Genomic DNA, 20,362 nt, shown 5'->3' with positions numbered 1-20,362 from the left:
AACTCCTTTTTGCCAAGAGACCTTAAATACCCTGAAACAATGCTTTGGCCTTTAGAGAGTTCATGCGAGTAGATGTTCCATTCACCACAGTCGGAGAAGGAGGCCTCACAGACTCTGCCGGTTAACCACGCTTTGCAATATCAAAAACCCATTTGTCTGACACAGTTTGCTCCCAGATGTAAAAGCAGCTATTGAACATGGAAATAATTGGAAAGACAGTGGACATGAAGCAAGAACTCTTGAAGGTTGGATGCACCATTTTGCAGGAGATCTAAAGGTTGGCCACAATCACTAGTTCTATTTCCTCTGCATCCTTCTTCATGGATTAAATCAATTGGTCTGCAAATAACTTCTGACCCATGAAAGGTAGGGCAGAAGGGATGACTTGAGCTACATCAACTTTCGAGAGTCGAAGCAAACCTTGCCTAATGCACCAACAATGGAAGAGTAATTTCAAGCCACAGACTTTGGGGTCTCACACGCAACGTCTGAGAAGAGGTAAACTTGTTGGTGCCCCAGCAGCAGCCTAGAGCACATCATTCAACTCTTCCAATAGAGATGGTGCAGTGGATGTGGCATCATTAGAAGTTCTACCTGTGAAATGAAAGGACACGGCTTAAGGAAGCCTTACCTTAAGATCCACAGGATCCATTGGGAAAGGCATCTTAAGAAGTCATTGTTCAATAAAATAGCTAGCAGGCGAACAACCACAACACTGACATTAATTCCTGATCAAGGTATAGGTGGGAATGAAGCCTCAGAAAAGAGATTTTGTTAGATTCCTTCAATTCTCTAAACAGGACATCCCGCAGTTGCGGTGTGAGAAGAAGTCCCATCCCCGCGGCCACCTCCAACTGGTGTATTGTGGCCCCTTCATGGTTGAACCAGGTCTCCACAACTCAAACCTGACCACGGATCTGCAAGGGTCTGTTCCAAAGCTTCCTTTTTTATTTACTTGCCAGAAGAGTTTTGAGGGGGATACCCCTCAGGATTACCATCATCCTAATTTTCTGGACAATTTCTGAGTTTGCGGAGTGACTCCTAGGGAACGCCTTCCACTATCGAGAACTACCTTCTTCTTTGTAAGTTCCTGTAACTGTGCAAATGATAGAGTGGGTATCCTAGGGTCCAGGGGAGCAGGAACAGCAGATGACAGCAGAAAGGGAGCAGCAACCACAGCATAAGGAATAGTCAGTGCAGGAGCTGCTGTAGCAGGCAGGTATGCAGCAGGTGCCGCAAGAGGAGGCATAGATACATAAGGAGCAGCTGGAGAAGGCACACATGGAGCAGGTACAAAAGGAGCAGCAGACACAGGACACAGGAGCAGGCATACATGTGCACGGGGAAGCTGCAGGACCTTTTTCAGCGTGCTCTTCATCACATCTCTGCTTATGTTCACATCGTTCTGGGAGGAGACAGTGAAGAGGACGAAGGCCTGGTGTGATAACTATTCTACTTCTGCTTCCCTGTCATCTCTGCGACATTCCCTGTGTCAGTGAGGGCGCACCACACCCCCAAGCTCACAGGAAGGGTTAGTTTAAATAACTTACAGAAGCCACTGCCCAGGTCTCGGGTGGGTTCCATTCCATTTCATCAACAGTAATTACTTTGCGGTAATTTACTATGAAGTACTGACTTCGAAATGTTACTTCACATGTTTTATTTTTATATTGTGGGGTGGTCCCCGCCCCCATGCCTCCTTTTCCCCTTCACCACTACCCCTCCATAAAACCCTGCTCACCCCCTTTTTTTAGCTCTTAAATACCCATATTTGACGAAGTAATTCCGAGGTAGTCACTTGGTAGTAAATTACCACAAAGCAATTACTGTCGATGAATGAACGGGATACGCTGGGGTCAATATCTCAGGCGAAAGTGTCTGCAGAAGCAGGGTGTCTCTCTCCCGTGCACTGAGGAGTGCATTAGACATGCCACCCCGAGAGGCAGACCCCCGGACGTCTGTCCACCACACTGCAAATGGGAAGCAGTATCCTATGCAGCGAGACAACTGACCCGGGGTTGCATCCTCGGGGCTGTATCAACATGCCACCGAAACCAAGAATCCGGAAGGAATCAAATAACATACAGATAAATTAATAACATAATCCAAAAGGGTCTCTCTACCAGACAGACAAAAAAGCAGGACAGGAAGGTGCTGTGTCTTATAACCTATCGTGGTAGGTGGGCCTCATGTAATGCATATTGCAATACAACTCTGTTTGCTTGCACTTGGTGCCTGTTTCCAGGGAGGCTCACCCTCGGGGCTACAAGAAGGCCATGAAGAAGAGGGACAATGAGGTTATGAAAGGTCAGATTCATGGTAGAGGCTCGGGAATTCTTACCATAACACCCAGGGCTTGTAGAAGAATGCACGTTTTCCCAAGTATCTTCTTGCAAGATTTGACGTGTGTGGAGTTAAAATGGCAATTCATGGCAATTCATTGTGTCCTTTACAACTTTCCTATGGTAGCCCAGGCCCTAATGACAAAACCTCCAGCTGGATGTAAACAAACTGAGAGGCCAGGGAAACTGGAACACGCTAAAAAGATCACGAGACATACGAAAATAAAACCCTAATTTAGTTAACAATGTCATGTTTTAAATGTCTGCATATTTTCTTTCTTAAATGCATTGTTTAAAAAAAAACAGAAAGGTGGTGTTACATTTAGGATAAAGAACGTGTTTGGTAAATACAAGTGCATTCATGAAGCAATACTTTTGCAGAAAAAATGTTTTTTTTGTTGGGAGATTTTCAGCAAACTTCAATTTAAATAAAAAAGAATCTTGGCAAGCCTATTATGAGCAAATATGTACCCAGCTCTGCATTATAATTGGTTTTTACCGTAATCAGAATTCCGAATGCAGAAACAAAATTCTACACTGCACACATTGCAATCAATGCTTCTCTACACATGCAACTCTGGCGTACCTCTGGCATGGTCATAGGACAACAGCAGAGTAACAAAACGAGCGGGTCATGAGATACTGTGGGTTGGCGCAGCCCCTCTCCCCCCACCCACGACAGTGCCATTCATAAACGATGCTATGCCCCACCAGTCGCTCTTACCGCTGTATACCGGATGTTGACACTTGTCTTCCCCACCATGCTGAGGAACGCAGGCAGGTGCAGGTGGCTGAGGATGATGTAGACGGGTATCTGGCGTCGGGAAGTGGCATCGTACAGGTCCAGGAAGATGTCCGGGTCGGTGAAGACGTCCATTACAACGGCAATAACCTGTATCGCGAAGACAGAAACGGAAGTGCGATCATATGGCTGGAAATCAGTGCAAGCGCACCATAACAGAGAGATTAGATGCCTGAAAAGTCAAGGGGACTCTGCAATATCCAGCCTCCGGACGCGTCCCTTATTGAAATCATTGTTGTCAGCTGTGCTAGTCCAACTGGTTGAAATGAAGAGAACCAAGACGACACCCCCAAAATGCCATGATTTGTTAAATGAAAGTCCAGGACCGATCATGTGGCGTCTTGGGACGGGGATCAATCTGGTCACTCTTTTTAATAGCAAAGGGATCGCTGTTACATCATTGCTTCCATGAAATCATTTGAAGACATAGGGAGGGTACAGTCATTGTTTTGCACGGTCCAGCCGGCATCTTTAATCAGCAGGATACTCAGTTAAATGAATTCTCATTTTAAGGTGCTGAGATTTTTTGGGGGAGAATTTGGAAAATCGGCGTGATGAGTGCCACACCATATCACACTGTTTCATATAATGTTGTAAGAGGTGTAGGATTATGTGTTGTGTCTTTTCAGTTTCAGCTGCAAACACAGGCTTTCCCCAACAGGAAGCTCACTGTCCACGGCATGTTCGGTTGTTTGGGGATGTTTCATGGCACTGTTCTGGAACTCATGGCTGCCAAATGGCCCCATGTCATGAGTGACACCATGAGCCGTTCCTGACGTTGTGCTTTGAATTCTAGCATTTGTTGGCCCATACTCCTAATGTGAACAACAAAACTACAAGTCCCAGAATTCAGAGTAATAAAGTCAGGACTGGATAAAGGTGTCACACATGATATGTGGCCGCCTGGTAGGTAAGGGAATTGTGTAGCCTGGAAGTTTACTAGGAATGTCAACATTGCAGATTATGGTCATTCTAGAAGCCCTTGACCAGAATCTGCATAAAAAATGAAACTCTACTCTAGACCAACAGGATCCATGAAACTGCCACTCTTGCAACCGTGCACTCTGACCTTTATGATGTTTCCACAATTCTCTCACTTATCTAAGAAAGGCAATGGTGTTGGTTCATGATCAACGAAACCAGCACATCTGCTCTGCTGAACCATCATTCTCGCTGCTTCTTTTGAACATAGAGCTGTTCAACTTCTCTCACCAACCCCTCTTACCATCGTCCTCAACCAATGCTGTTCTTGCACCATCTTCTTCCATGATCTTGACCTACTCCGCAAACGTCTTCCCACTCAAGACCACGCCATACTCCTGAGAGACTTCAACCTCACCACCATGGCAAACCTCAGCTGGACTCCAGTCTTTTCATTATGTGGTCGCACTCCAAGAACTGCCAACCCACAATCATGGGAACTCACTCTATCTCGTGTTCCGCTACCCCTCACACAACTCTTCTGCTGCTTTCTCTTTTGGCCCATCACCATATGACCACTATCATCTACAGTTCAGTGGTTGTCCTCCAATCCCTCCCATTCCAAAATGATCTAAAATTAAAATTGCAACCTGACGCTATGGACCCCGCCTAGGCCAAGTCAGGATGACCCTTCAAGCTCTTGCTTCCTTCCTTTAAGTAACATTAACCTACTTACGCCTTCACTGCCTCCCACCAATGCCCTCATCCATGACTATCCCATCCAAAAGCGAAAGAAATGCACCTCTACCTACAATGCTGGCTTCTTGCTTTGCACAAGGAATCTATCCTTGCTTTCATTACTGCCCTGGACGCAGCCAAATCCAACTACTCTAGCCTCATCTTCTCGCTCTTATCTTATCCTCACCAGCTAGCCATTACGCTCCATCAATGGTTAAATCCGTGAAATTGCTCCTCACTCTCCTTGGTCTCCTCCTCTTTACGCTCTTCCAATTCCTCCCTGGGCAAACTCACCTCAACCTTTGAACTCATATCAATGTGATGATGACGCTGAAATCTTCTTCTCTTTACCCCCCTTTACCTCTCAGCTGTCCTCTCGCACCACCAACTTTCTACCTGCAACCCGTCACTAGGTGGCGCTATATTACATTGACAGGGACCTGAACTTTCAGCACTTCATCGCCTCTCCCCTTTATGTCTGCCAAGCTTATTGTGCTGAACATCTGTAAAATCCATCTGCATCACCCCTTTAATCCAAAACATGAATTGCCACAGTGCCCCCTGCAGTCTTACTGGGAGATTACTGGGCATGTTACGCCTACTAGAAATGCTACTAAAGAAGCTTACCAGCAATTACAAACTGGAATCTTTCTTGAAATGTGAACGTTATTGGGAATGTGAAACTGGGAGCTGATTAGGAGCGGGTAACTGTGAGGACACTGAATATCAAGCCAGCAGGTTACTGCAAATGTCAAACAAGGATTTTACTGGGACTGTAAAGTCAGGCCATGCTGATATAATATATCAAGAAAAAGGCGTATCGATATATCACAGCCTGGCATGTTACATTATGGCATATCATGGCATGACATATGCTGACAGGATGTCGCAATACCTGACATATCACACCATGAGTTGATGTTGCGATTTTTGTTTTCATTACATCTAATGTGCAAACTGGGAGCATGCCGGGTTGTCAGAAGTTTGGACTTTGGGACTTCTTTTAAGGCAGCAGTGAACTGTTGGTTGTAGAAGCACATTTTTTAGGATGGAACAATGACCATATTCATTTTGGTGGTAGTTGCAGTACTGACACTCATTGAAATGTTGTCTCTGGACCAGGACTAAGACCAGACAAGCTTCGTTATTGTGCTGGTGCTCCAAGTTGCAGTGCAGGTTCAAAGACTAAAACTGTGCGGTCTTGCCAATAGCACCTATACATTAATGGTGTCCTTAAATAATTCCTGTTGAAATAACTTTGTAATGACGAGCCGCCACACTTGATAGGTAATAACACAGCTTTATTACCAAGTTACATATATGAATAAAGACCCCCCAACCTTCCTCTGGCAGCTCTCCCTCCAACTGTCCTTCTCCGGCTCCCAGCACATTCCCCTGCAGAACTCTACCATCATGTTCCATCATAACATTCTACTGGCCCTTGCTGAAGTATATTACACAACAAACTTCTTTTGCCAAGAATATACATCATTGTGGCTCTCAAAATGTTTGTTTGTTTATTTATTTATAATGCGCTCCAGACCCATAGGTTACCGGGCGCAGCAGCAAGTATATGCGAGACTTACAATGTTACAATGTTACATGAATAAGTTTACAATATTACAATGTTACATGAATGTACAATTACCGGTTGCAGTATTTACATGAATGTACAGGTGGCAATATACAGAGTTAGCAAAAACGTCTTTCCTTCTTGCAAAATGTCATGCTCAAATTTAAACCAATGATCTGTTTCTTCAATGTTTAATTTTGTGTGCTGGCCATTGTTTGGTTAATAGTGCTGGTGAACGGATGCATGTGTTAAAGTATTCATAAACACTAATGATTGACAAACAATAGAACATACAAATGCAACTGAAGACCCTGCAGTCTGGCCTGTTACAAGGACTGTCAAAGCCCCAGCACCCCATGCAGACCCTATCCACAGCCCCATCACTCCCCCGCCAGTACGAGCAATGAGGGCTCAGTGTGATGGGAACATTGTTGTAGGACACATGCAAAGATAATGCATTTCTCAGAAAGTCCCCACTCCAGGGATGTCTCTGTTGCTGCTGTTCTCATTGTACTTTTAACCATTAAAAGCCCCCAGCCCCACCCACCAGATCTCCACCCCAGGATATCAGTATTTTTGCCTGGTGTGTTGCTTTCAGCAGCGACTAGGGTGCCTCTAGCTGCATGCACACCTGTCAATGCAACTCTTTCCCACAGCGAGACAGAGGCACAGAGTGAGACAGTGTGAGAGAGAGATATAAAGTGTGTGCGGGAGATGGAGGGGGGGAGAGAGAGAGAGAGAGAAAGAGAGAGAGAGAGAGAGAGAGAACTAGATCAGGGTATGATAATCTAGGTACAGCTAGTATTTGTTATTTTCTCTGGCACTACAACTAACAGCTAGGGCAGTTCTGGTTGCTGTTGCAATATCTACACTAGTGCAAAATGGGCCATTACTCCGATAACACTGCAAGTAATGTATGGGTGCCATAAACATGTTTCCAGAGGGAACTGATGTCATAGGTCCCAGACCTCTCTGTATGCAGGCTGGCTGGAGAAGACTGGGCCTGGGAATTCAGCTCCCCCCAACTCTGCTGCAAGCCAGTAGCAGACACTGTCCGCGGGGCAGATCCCTTACTACTGTGTCCATCGCTGGTTGCAACCTCGCTGCCTGTCATAGGAGCACCGCCCGCCCTTCTTTCTGGTACAGGAAACACAGGTAAAAGTTGCAGGTAGAGGGAGGGCAATTAATTCCCAGAAATGATGGGTAAAGTTTGCATAATGGGAACTGATCATGATGTGGGACCTGACGGTAAATGGAAATAATGTGCATAGTGCAAGTAGCAATTGTGTGTTAAGTGGGTATACTGGAAATGTGCCCTTGTATGCCAACTGTCCATAATGAAAACTGGCGACGACAAGCTGAATAGGCATGAGGTCATTTGTTAGTAAGACATAATACAACATGGTAATGAGGTGCTAATTGGGTATGCTAGCAACTGGTAGTAATGTGCTAACTAGTCATAATTTAAATTGATAGAGCCAGGCGTTTTCACTGCAAGCACACTGGTGTGCTGACATCTGCATGCTAGAACGTGCACGCGTCATCAAGCAGGTAAGGCTGATCACCAGTGCTGGAAATGGGAAACATTGATTGAGGGAACCCTCTCCTCCTTGGAAGGGTGGGTGTGTGGGGGAGGAGTGGCCGGTGGCGAGGGGAGTGGTTCCAGGCCAGGTCACGCAATACAGTATCTTTTCATGGAACCCAATCCTGGCGATTTGCATAACATCAAAGAGAATTATGGGAACATAAGCATGCCCAGAAATTTAAATATGAACCATGTCTTCTTACAATTCAGTAAGAAACCCTTTTGAGCGAATAATGGAAGTTGGGGTTTGCAGTTTTAATTGGCCACACTACTCATATTAAGAAAACACATTCTTTACATTGCAGGATATATATACCAGTCTGGACAGAGCTACAACAAGTGTGTGAGGCTTTGGCTGTTTCTGTATTCAGTTGCCCATGCTGATTCTGCTGCAAGTGTTGGTTTGTTGAAATGTGGCTTGCTCGCATGTGCTCTGCTTCAGGACAGATGTTGCTGGGAGTATCCTGTTCTGAAGCAGAGTTGTCAAACACTTGTACAAGCAGCCCACGTTTTATCGAGCAGACTGATTACTGAAGGCTCAGCAGTGCTGCAGAGTGTGTTAAAGCATGTGTGTCGTGGGAAAGCCCCTGAGCTGGTGACACAGTGGCAAAACATGGTTTGCCGGAGCACCACTCCAGCAAGACAGGTTTTGCCGGAGGCCCTCTCTGCCGTGTTCCAGCCCATTCTCTGCGCTCCTGACCCCCCGATTCCACGCAAGGTCTCCCAGGGTGAGTGCATTTTTCTGAGGGCATTTTACCCACACTGGGATACAAGGAAGTGCTACATTTTTTACTTGGTTTTTAACAAAGGACTGGAACCGGTCGTATGTGCCGGACAAGAGGTAAAACAGCAGTGCAGAAAAATCTCTTTTGCATACATCTGACTCCCCAAGTCTCCCATTGAGGCTTAGGTCTCTGGTGGCCCTATCATTCCCCCGCTTACTCTGGTGGGTCCTCACAACCTGTGGGGCTTATTTTTTCTCAATGCTTAGCATGGCAAAACACAGTCTTTTTTGGCAGCTGTTACTGGGTGTGATGAAATTACTACTGCTCTGCAGAGTACAGGGATGAACAGTGGTTTTGAAAAACTCTGACTCACCCCCTACCCCCACTACTAAACCAGCAGGAATGTTAACCATAAAGGTGAAACAGACACAACATGAATGGTACACCTCCTTTGCCTCTTTTAGGTAGCATGGGTCATGGGTAGGAAAAGAACTGTCCATTCAAGATTTTATAATAAAATAGGACTTTCAAATTAAACTAAAAATACAAATACACTATTAAAAAACCAACAACCCACCCCTGTAAATGAAGACAGAGATATGCAGACTTTTAGATGAAAAGGGCACTCTGGTAATGAAGTTAGGGGTATGCAGGCAAGTGGCATTGTAGCAAAGTGCAAATTCAAATGTATATCTTAAAAAAGATATAGAGTGGGATCAGAATGGTCACTAGGGCCCTTAAAAGCAGACAAGGGGGAAAGAACCACTATGGAATACCTTTCAATCCTTTACTGGGGGCTTGGCTGGCCTGAGCCGGGCTTCTGGGCACTTTCTTCAGGGCAGAGTTGGTGTTTAAATGGACGCGCAGCATAGGCCACCTCTACAAGCAGCATCTAGTTCAAGGCTCGAAGGAGTCTCGACACGTTCATTCAACTGCAGCAGTGTGTCAGTTCGACACCGTCCAACATTGTGATGTGCATATGTATTGTCAATTGGCTCGATGAAACTGGGGAACAGGCAGTCTGAGAGCACAGAAAGTCAAAGGCAGCTCTGTTGGGTATTATAGCGACTCAAAAACGACTAAGAGTGGTAGAGTCAGACTGAAGCGGATCTAAGTTCGAAACACATGTAGGCCATTTTTCTATTATTAATATGACTAAGGAATACTGAGTATCCATGGGAAGGGCACACAGACATTGTACAGACTAAAGTTGAAATTGTTTGTGCATATTGTATTTTCTCAAAATAAAAGGATTTAACTACTAAAATGAAGTAAAGGTTTTCAACTAGATGGGGTGGTGTGTGTGTCTGCTCTGCCTACAACAGAATGGCTCTAGGCAGGAAATAATGGCCCTATTGCAGAATTTCCGTAGTCACCCGTATCCCAGAATTCAGTATTGCCATTGAGTTTTTTAAGCCGAATTGTACCATCAAATACTCCGACCTATACGGGAAGCTTGAATTCTGATTCAAAGGTTTCAAACCACTAGGGGCTTCAGATCCAAATGGTTCGAATCATTCGAGCCGATTCAAACCCCCATTGCTTAGACAGGTTCAAATATGATGGAGTCGGTCCACCCATCCTTAGTTTAGACTACTACAATAGCTTGTAGAATGTATACAGGGTCTCCTAAAAGGCCAATACAAAAATGCAAATGTGCACAAACCTATACTGCTGGCATGACAACGTTACGCCAGCACTTCCCAGAATGGAGCCTGTGTTTAGCGCACAAGGACTTCCTAACCAACTTCCTTAAGATACAGAGATGCATGAAGACTCACCTTTTCCATTCAGCCCACTATCGTAAACACCCCTTAGAAATGTCCTCTACATTGGCTCTTCATTTTGGTCAGACACTTAAGACAATCTGTGTCCCTTTCATTCAAGGCATGATTGGGACATTGTGGACGACGGCTTTAGCACTGGCGTAGTATGGAAAAGGTTGATGGTCGGGTATCCCCCACTTAAAAAGTAGCCAAAATACTCTCCTTTGGCCTACATCCAGTCAGAAGCCAGAGACCGGTTCCATATCACAGAACCTTCCAGGACTAGACTTTTACCATTAATATGAGGTATGTGGGAAGCTGGCAGAAATGTTCGGAGACATTGACAATGTTTTGCAATAGAAGTGTGAAAGTGGAGCTCAGAGGCTGGCACAAAGTCTCGAATCATTAATAAAAACAATTGATGAGTCCTACTCTCAGGCGCTAAAGCTGATTGCTTGACCCTCAGAAAGGAATTGGAAACAAGAGAAGGGTGGCAAGTCTTTTGTGTTCAGGAGACATAGCTTGAAGGAGAAATAATTAAGTAAAAAAGGGACATAGTTATGTGAAAAAGACATGGAATGGGAAATAGAAAACCTGTGAGAGTCATGAGAGGATCCAGAAGTGGATGCTTACTATGGATCCCCTCACTCCCTTGCTCGCCTTTTAGTTCCATGCAGTGCTTGAGGTGGAACACCACATCTAGCGGGTGCGCTGAGATTTTCTGTGTGTTTCCCTTTCGGTTTGCCACCTCACCCTCTTGTGGACCCACGGCCTACCCATCTGCCAGATCACTGGTGCTGATACATGGCAGACACCTTTGCTTGACCGGAGCAACAAAAGTCTCACTGATATTTGATAAGCATCTCTTCACTCCCCTACTCACCGCCTTCTCGGAAAGAGTGCTGTGGTCTGTTGCGGAAACGCTGTCTCTAGCAGGACGGCTGGGATTTGCTGGGGGTTTCCCTGCTGAATTTTCCCCGGGTCTCCACCCCTTTGCTTGTTTGTCAGCGCTGATCCATTGTGGGCTGCATCACGTGACTATGTCATGTGACCAAAGCAGGTTGTGCAAGACATTTACAATGTCATGTACCAGGTGCCCTATTTTGGGTGTCTGTTTTGAGGGCTGCGTTTGAAGGGCAACGTAAAAAAGATTGTTTTAGGCTGCTCGAGACAAGGCAAACAGGTGTGGGTACTTTTTAGCTATATTTAACACTTTAACATCTGTAAGGGATACATCACCCACAATGGGACAACATATTCCAGTCATATCCAGGGGTAGAGAGAGGAAACATAGATCTAATTATGATGGTATAAATTGGGCCAGTCTTGTAACCATTGCCCTTTGGCAGGCATACCAAAATGTAAATACTACTGCAATCAGAAGTGAAATATGCCCTTTTAAATGCTAGATCAGGAGTGGCACAAATGACTTTCAATGCAAGATCATCAGTAGCCCATTCCCAGGAGATTAAGGGCCCAATAATCTAGACACTTTTATTATATCGAAGACTTTGTTCTCACCATCTTCTGCTCCAATATATGATAATCTGGTGCCAGCTGGGTACAGTTTACGCCCTGTGGACAGTACGAGTAAAAGGGAGGTGGTATTGGAAAGGGGCACTGCTTCCATCTCTGCATTTTATTATCTTTGAAATAAAGCCATACTCTATTGAAGTATCAACATCTCCGGTACTGTCTATCATCTTATCTACAGGCTTCGTGGGCTTGATGATGCTCATTCCCTACAGCCATTTGACGTCATGTCAAACACCATTTTGCGTAAATCAGACCATGAGTTTAGGTGAATTTAAATGGGCACACTAGTACTTCATAAAGGAATAGGCAAGTGGAGACAATAATACAGACTTGCAACAGTATGCAAGTAAAGTGCACATAAGAAAGGGAATAACCAAGATCATATTACAGCATCTGAAAATTGATTATTTGTTAGGCATGAATTGCCACTTCCTGGAATGATATCCATCTTTCAGCATGTTTGCATAGGGCAGATCCATTTAGAGACACAGGACAAGATACTCTATGTAAATCCCTGTGTTTAGATCCTTTAAGGTTTGCCTACGTGACCTTCTCCATTCGGACTAATCTCAGCCAGAGAGGGTATGTTGGTTCCAACAAATATAGATGCTTTGCACTGAACTTTAAACACTTCTTTGAAACTTTATGCCGGTCAATATGTTCCAGAAAGCACCCAGGAAGCATCAGTCCCTGAAGTACACACAATTCTATATTTTCTTTCCATATTTGTAAGACCATAAATGTGGGGGTTTGATTACAACTATTTGATCCCTCAGGGTGACCTCTTTTTATCAATGGTGTATTGCCATCTAGCATCATCAAAGTGGGAAAAGGATCAAACCTCATGTCAATTTTTACTATTGTTAATGCTTCCTTACTACCAACCAGCTCCATTCAGCCTTAAGTCTGGCAAGGTGCTGCCCTTATTGAAATAGAATTTATATTCGTCAAAGTTGGGCACACTTTCATATACTGCACATCTTCCCTTTATGAGGAAGACAACAGAAAAGGCTTTGACCAATCAGATTCAGGATTTTCTTGACCACATTTACTTGTTACAACCATATCAGTCTGGTTTTAGGAATCCATGGATCATGTTGTATGGAGACCACCGCTCTCCAGGCTGTTGATCACTCATTGAGAATACTACATAAGGGTGCAGCATGCTTGCTGGTGCTTTCATATCTCTCTGCGGCCTTTGACACAGTTGACCACGGGACATTCCTTACCATCTTTGCGGAGTGCATGGGTGTTGGGGAAGGTTCCTGGTTTGGTTGATGTATTTTCTGTCTGGGCACAGTCAATTTGTGAAAATGGAATACTCCAGGTCCTACCCACTGACTCCCTGTCACCTTCTTAGCCAAAAGTTTGCCACCTATTTTACCATTTTGCCAAAAAACTTGTTTAGCATAAAATATGCCCTTCTCTGTCTGCTGATCTATTTGACAGTCAGGTAGGCTCTTCAATGTATCACTCTTCTTCCCTGAAAGTGCATATCGTTTCTGTGCCTTCAGTATTGCTGTTTCCGTTAACAGAATCTTTGCTGATCCCATTTTTCCGAGACGCAAAGTCTGACTGAGTTTTCCCTAATAGTAGCCTTGAAACTATCCCAAACTATATGAGTATCCGCAGTATTCTTATTTTCAATATAATATCTATCAATAAAGCCTTCCGATATCCTGGATACATCCTCATCTTTTAAAATATTAAAATTAAGTCTCCACCTCCTATAGCCTCGTTCAACCTTATTAATAGTCATCTTTAACGTACCACTGGCATGATCTGAGGTACTCCTTTCCTGGATCTCTAAGTCAATAACTCCATCAATTAGGCCATCTGAAAGAAAGATATGATCTAACCTGGAGTGCGATTCATATTCTGGTAAGCAAAACGTATACTCCCTTATTCCAGGGTATTTAATCCTCCAAACATCCACCATATTGAAACTCTCAAGCATACCCTTAAGTTTCTATGTCCTGAATCTCTACAATATGCTGATTGGTCCATTTTGTATTCGATGACACATTTGAGATCACCCCCAAGAATTATACAATCATTCCCAGCCTCGTAGTTTTAATATGAAGTCCCTAAACAATACATTGCCAAATGTGCACGGACCATAAATCAATCTAATGGTGATATTAGTATTATCTAAAATGATGCTAGCTAGAATAGATCTCCCATCAACATCCCCCCCAACATTTCCAATACTAATATTCCAACCCTTGTGAAAGAAAATACTCACTCCTCTGGATTTAGTTATGTAGCAGCTGGATAAAGCCTGTGTATACCTGGAGTTTTCATCGTATATTCAGGGTTTGATTCATAACATGCGTCTCTTGAAGAAATACTATATCTATTCTCATCCTCTCTAAATTATTGAAAACGTTACTCTTTTTGGATGAGCTATTAATACCCTTTACATTCCAAGTTAAGAAACTTAACATGTTCACCATACTCCAAAAAAGAAATTGTCAGTAAAGAAGATATGAAAACATATCTGATCATGTTATTCTCTGCATCCACCATGACCAAATGTGAGAGACAAAACCTCACTTTCCCTATAGACTTGAATTAAATAGACACGACCAACACGATATTTTTAAAAACCACTAATAAATACCCTAACCACATATGGTCAGGGCCTAACAAAATACTTCTATGCACACACAGAACAATAAGGATCCAAACCATAGTCTTCCGGCAGCTTCTCCTATCTACATGTGAGTGCCAATATCAGTATTACAAGTATTTCTTTCTTTGAACTAAATAAGATCCATGTTCCCACTTAATGAACTCCCCGACAACCGAAACTCTTGAGTAAAAGGAATATTGCAATGTATATATAACAGTGCACTAAAAACACAGTCACTAACAACATGCCGAAGAAGTGATCATGTGTACGCAGACGACATTTCAGCCCAAATACTTCATAAGTGATTTTTTATTTGCGCAGAGGACTGCTTCCGGGTTTGGTGGCAAAGGGAGGGGTCATTATTTACAAGTATTCTGACAGCTCACAATTAAGTCTGAAAGTTTCTTCAATTGTTGATGCCCCCCCACTACAGGGCTGTCTTTCCCACAATGAGGCTCAGGGGGCATCAGTCTTCCACAAATGAAATCCCTTGAAGACTGAATTGATTCGTGTAGCCTCTAAGAAAAATGATAAGGTGGTTCACGATTCCGTCATTCAATGCTAAAAATGATGTTAAGAACAGGGTCTGTTAAAAAAGTAAAGGCTTTTCTGTCAGCAGAAGATTTTAGGACAAACGTTCAATTTCTAATGCTTGCTCCTGTGTACGGTGGGAATACCCTTCATATGGGCATTAAAAAAACAACGTGTCACCACTAAAAAAAGGGTTTCCATGCAGCTGTGAAGTTAATTGTTGGTTAAAGGAAATTGTACTCGAGTGTCGCCAACCATGTTTGCCTTACTTTGGCCTACCTCTTAAATCCTGCCTTGTTTTCAAAGTAGAATGTCTTCTCTACAAAGTTCTCAGATCAAGTTGACCTCTTTACTTGCAAAGTACATGTAGCAATGAAGCTTTGAGACTATAAATTCTACGATCTAATAAAGAAAAAAGGTACAGAGCTTTTCTCAATATGCTGCAGTGCTCGGTCCACCCTTTTCAGTCTGAGTCCCTTGTTGCCATGGACGCAAAGATTTGAAGATGCCTTCATTCAGACGATATCTGGAGATGTAGGTGCCTTCATGAACTCAACGAAAATAGCTATTGCTAAATATCTCCTGGATACATTACAGTATATTGCTTTCGTATTAACCTACTGTTTTAAATGGTAATGTTTTAAATATGTTTTTCGTAATAATGGTGTATAGTTTGAATTGCGTGGTGTTCCATTGCTTCCTAGGTACATGCACTATAGCATTGGAAAGTAAAAAAATTAAATAAAAGGCCAGAAGGGCAGCCACAACAATCTTGCCAGCAGCTACACTGACCTATTACGCATTGACAAGGAGGCAGAGCAAGTATGAAAGCAGTTCAGGGAACAGATGGGTTAATGGTGTTTACACCTGTTTGGAAACAGGACTGGCAGACCAGGATAAAAGAACAACACAGTGGTTAGAAAAACAGACAGCTTGGGATCAGGGCCTACAGGAGAGAATGCAGAGTTATAGTCAGGCGGTCATCATGCCTTGACTGAGTTAGATAGTGGCAAAGTGCCCTGGTTTTTTGTTCTTGCAATGTATTTGGGAGTTGCAGCGGGCTGATGGGAAGCTGAAAAGGGGAGTGTATCGAGATGGAAGGGAAGAGTGAAAGATTTCGAAGGGGAGGAAAAGTGTGGGATTTTGAACATCTGAGAGGATGGAAGGGGAAAGCAGTTTCCCCATTTGAAGAAAGTGAGATATTCTGGGCAAACTGCTTCATGCTATCACAACTAGGTGAGAGGTCAAAGTGTTACCTGCCAGAGTCAGACCTAAACCCAGCACTCATGATTTGTTTTAACCTAAACTTCACCATTGTTGCACTTATGATTGCAATTACCTTTGCCCACCCACAGTTCTGCTTCCTTGATCCGCCTTTTCAAATCCGGCCCTCTGTCAATCTTGCCTCCTGGGCCCTTTGCTTTAAAATCTGCCAAGGGCTTCATAGGAGGAACAAGAGAAAAGGAGGGGTGCGCTTCTCAGAATAAAGGCTTTTGTTTCAAAACGTGTGGACAGGAGCTCGGCCAGCACAAATTGAAGACTAGAAGGAGGAAGTACATGAAGAAATGGAAGGGACATAAAATCTCCTGTAGGAACTTTGAGAAAATATGTCAGAGTAAAGAATGCACCACCCAAACCGGAAAGAAAGGAAGTAAAGGATAGAAAGCTGTCCTCGAGATTAACTAAAGAAAGGGTGAGTCCTACAGGGGCATGTAAAGTAGCGGCATATAAGAATTTGACATGATCATTTCAGAGCTTGAAGATGTGACAAAAGAGCAGTATGCATCACTGGCAGAGAGGACAGAAGGATCTGCACCCGGAATCACTCATGACCTAAATGACAACTATGATCGTTGTGACGAAGGACATCCTGCAACGGCGGGGTGTCCCATGCCACGGTGGCGTAAGAGCCACGCGACATGAGTAATACAGAGACCGCCATGAAAAAAGAGTGATGTTCTTTCTCATTTAGATCTGATATGGAGTGCAGTTATTTCAGCACACGCCTGCTACTCCGACACCACCCACGGGGCTCACTTCGGCTGCTGCAGCACCTGGGCATAACCTTGTGTGGAGGATCTGGGTGTGACATCTGCCTATTACAACCCACCTGCCACTCGCGACCGCTAGCGTACACTCCGGAGCAACAGGAGGCCAACCCTGCCCAGGGTCAGCACATTCTGAAGCAGTGGGGGACAAGACAGGCCAGAGACCCTCCACTGTGTGCTCGTTCAGCAGATCCACTGCATTCACCTGAATCTTTTGCTGAATAAATAAAAGAATACATCAGTAAATAACAGTTAATGGACCGAGAGAAGGTGTGTGCGATTGAGAAGGGGGAATCGTGGGAATCTTCCCTTGCGATTTCACCAGACATAAGTCAGAGGGCCCCCACTATAGGCCACACATCGACCTATAGCCACTGTCAAGTAGTAATATACACATAGAAAGAGAGAGGTAGATATTAAACAAAAGATCAGTGGTGACCAGGATGAATTTTGTGGTGTCTCAACTTCCATGGCGACAACCCCCCTGTCTCCGGGGCTACATCGCTTGCAGAATCACAACAGCAGACTGTGCCCATTATATGTAAGGTTTACATAGGTGCCCGGTGCCTGAGTTTGATGTACACCTCTGTCCTCAAGCACCAGGGCCCCAGCGGGATCTGTGGACTGAACGGTCAGTAATGATTTCCCAGAATTCCGCGAGATGACTCACGATGCAAGGAGATCAATGCTCCTGATCTATGAGGGCGCAGACGTCCACATCATTTGTTTAAACCCTTCCTGGAGATGAAGTTAAACTAGGACTACGAAAGAATTCAAGCTGCACCAGGCCAGCCAGTAGGCATCTAAATCTCTAGATCTATTTCACACCAGACTGAGGCAGCTGGCAATGTGTGTGCCCTGACGGACAAGAAAAGCGAAATAAGGGCACAAATAATTCAACAATTCTTCTCGTCCCAACTCAGGAGGAAAATATTAAAAGAGCACCACATGTCTCTGCAATTTGAATTGGAGACAGGAAGGCTTCATGAGCTCGCTATTATAAGGGCATCACATATGGAGGAAGCAATGAAGGCGCTACACACCAACGAAGCACATGCAGTAAGAGCCCGCTCCTCACAGGCAGCCTTGGCAGTGGCAAGACCCGCGGACAGGCACAAAGAAATAGTGACAAATCCAAGGGGCAGAAGACCCTCTCTCCATGTCCAAGGATGCCCAGCACTGGGGCTAATGTATGGAAGAAGTCAAAAACAAAACCATTTTGCCAAAGTATTTCCAGCCCAGTGGCCTACCCATAGGCAATCTAAACTGGCGACCACCAATGGACCAAGACAATCCGAAGGAAGTGACCCTCAAGCCTTTGGCTCAGTTTGGGCACCTTCACCCTAGTCACCCACCAGAAATACGCATATTCACCTATGGAGGGACTGGAGTGCTACCCAAGCAAGGAACCTTTTACACACATTTAACACATGACAGATAGTTAACACCAGCTATATTCTAAGTCACTTCTGAGGCCAAGGTCACTCTGCTCAGGTGCGCTACAACCAAAGAAACTAGATTTGGTTCATTTTGCACTTGGGGTCTAAGAAAAGGAGCTACAGTTATACAATTGTATCCGCATCTCTTTGAAGGGATAGGTTGCTGAAAAAGAGCCACAAAGTCTGTCTTCATATCCATCAGATTTTCCAGACAGTACTGCTGAGACACAGCTTAAACCCCTTTCACCCGTTATTTCAGTGAGCATCGGTTACTCTGATGCCATCCCTGGGGACTGCTTGGGCCCACTACATTGATTATAAAACAATTATATCAAGAAACTGGAAAAGTCCAATACTTCTGACTCCGCTCAGTGCTGGCATCGGTGTGGGCCGGACTCCCATGAGAGCCGGCTTCCCATCAGAGTCTTCATTATATAATATCCCCTGGTACAACAAAGAAGTCCGCTTCAGCACTCAATGAACTAGCTCAGACAGCGAGGGGAGTACAAATACCAGACATTAAAGGGGACTGGGAGAAGGACCTGGGTGTCACTTTTGCTGAGGCACACTGGCTGCAATTATGCAGGCTGATGAAGCAGATATCATTCAGCTCTAGGTTTAGGTTAATACAATTCAAGATCCTGAACAGAGTGCACCTTACCCCAGCTCACCTTAAGAGAATGTATGTTACTGCTGATGGGAGGTGCCCTAGATGTGGGGAAGAGGATGCTGATATAATGCATATGTTGTGGTCTTGTGGGGCACTGTCTGAATATTGGGGCAAGGGGAGGGCATTAAGCCCTCAGCTCCTCTTACTTCGTCTGATATTAAGAGCGCAGGTATAGAGGAGATAGGAGTTTATCCTTTAAAGGAATTAAAAGCAGTGGTGGGGTACATGGACAAAGTAGGACTGAGAACGATTGCTTGGGAGAATTTTGCAGTTTCTTGCTAAGTGCAAGTCCATTTAGGTATTCTTGGATGCAATAGAGGTGACAGCTATCAGAGGATGTTTGGATAATAGGTGGTAGCGTGTGAATACCAGTGTAGCGGATGTGTTGCCTCATTTATAATGGCCAAAGTCCACCTTGACTCCAGGAGTAGATTATTTCAAAGCACCTATTCCTCCAGAACTATAGACATTAAACTTATGAAAACTTTAGCACCGATTCAAGGCTCTTAAAGAGTGGATGCATACACTTTGGGCGGGGCGGGGTGGAGAACGTCTATAGGATGAGGTTTTATATTTGCTGGATCCCATGCAGCTAGATTAGGACTTAAGAAATAGAATATCAGTATTTTTCTCGAAAAACAAAAAATCTTCATACAGTAATAAAAAAAGACCATTACCACGTGCACGCAGGAGTGAGGCAGCCATCTTGGAAAATTCTATCCACTCTGAATTGCTCCATTCCATCAGCCATCCACCAAACCTGAACGGGGACTGTGAATGTGATAGGAAGGTGCTGGCCACTAGCAGAATGTGCCATTTTCTAATGTAGAGCTGGATGTTCTGGCAAAGGAGGATGGTGGACTGCACCCCAGCTTTTTGGATAACTCCTGTCCCAAACCCATACTCAGAGGCACACCACGATCTGGGCAGCCACCAAGATGACATTTTGGCAGGTCCCCACCCACCCCAATACCAATATTGAGGTGAAGGGATGGCGGGACGATTTGTGTGGGGGCCCCCGTGGCACACCACGAGAGAGTGTCATCATAAG

The 20,362-nt window shown here is 44.3% G+C and overlaps 1 protein-coding gene across 2 annotated transcripts in view; it reads right to left on the bottom strand.

The window, feature by feature from the left end:
• The window catches only part of FAM83E (family with sequence similarity 83 member E), a 552,552-nt gene that overhangs the window by 287,123 nt on the left and 245,067 nt on the right, over positions 1-20,362 (bottom strand). For both annotated transcript variants that reach the window (XM_069637444.1, XM_069637436.1), the window contains exon 3: positions 3,067-3,234. In XM_069637444.1, the coding sequence (XP_069493545.1) occupies positions 3,067-3,234 (168 nt within the window). The remainder of the gene's footprint in view (positions 1-3,066; positions 3,235-20,362) is intronic.

This window comes from Ambystoma mexicanum, chromosome 1q (genome assembly GCF_040938575.1).
Source record: "Ambystoma mexicanum isolate Mex_15411 chromosome 1q, UKY_AmexF1_1, whole genome shotgun sequence".
NCBI classification, from domain to species: Eukaryota; Metazoa; Chordata; class Amphibia; order Caudata; family Ambystomatidae; genus Ambystoma; species Ambystoma mexicanum.
The sequence above is the reverse complement of the archived record's forward strand: the minus strand, read 5'-3'. Positions and strand labels throughout refer to the sequence as shown.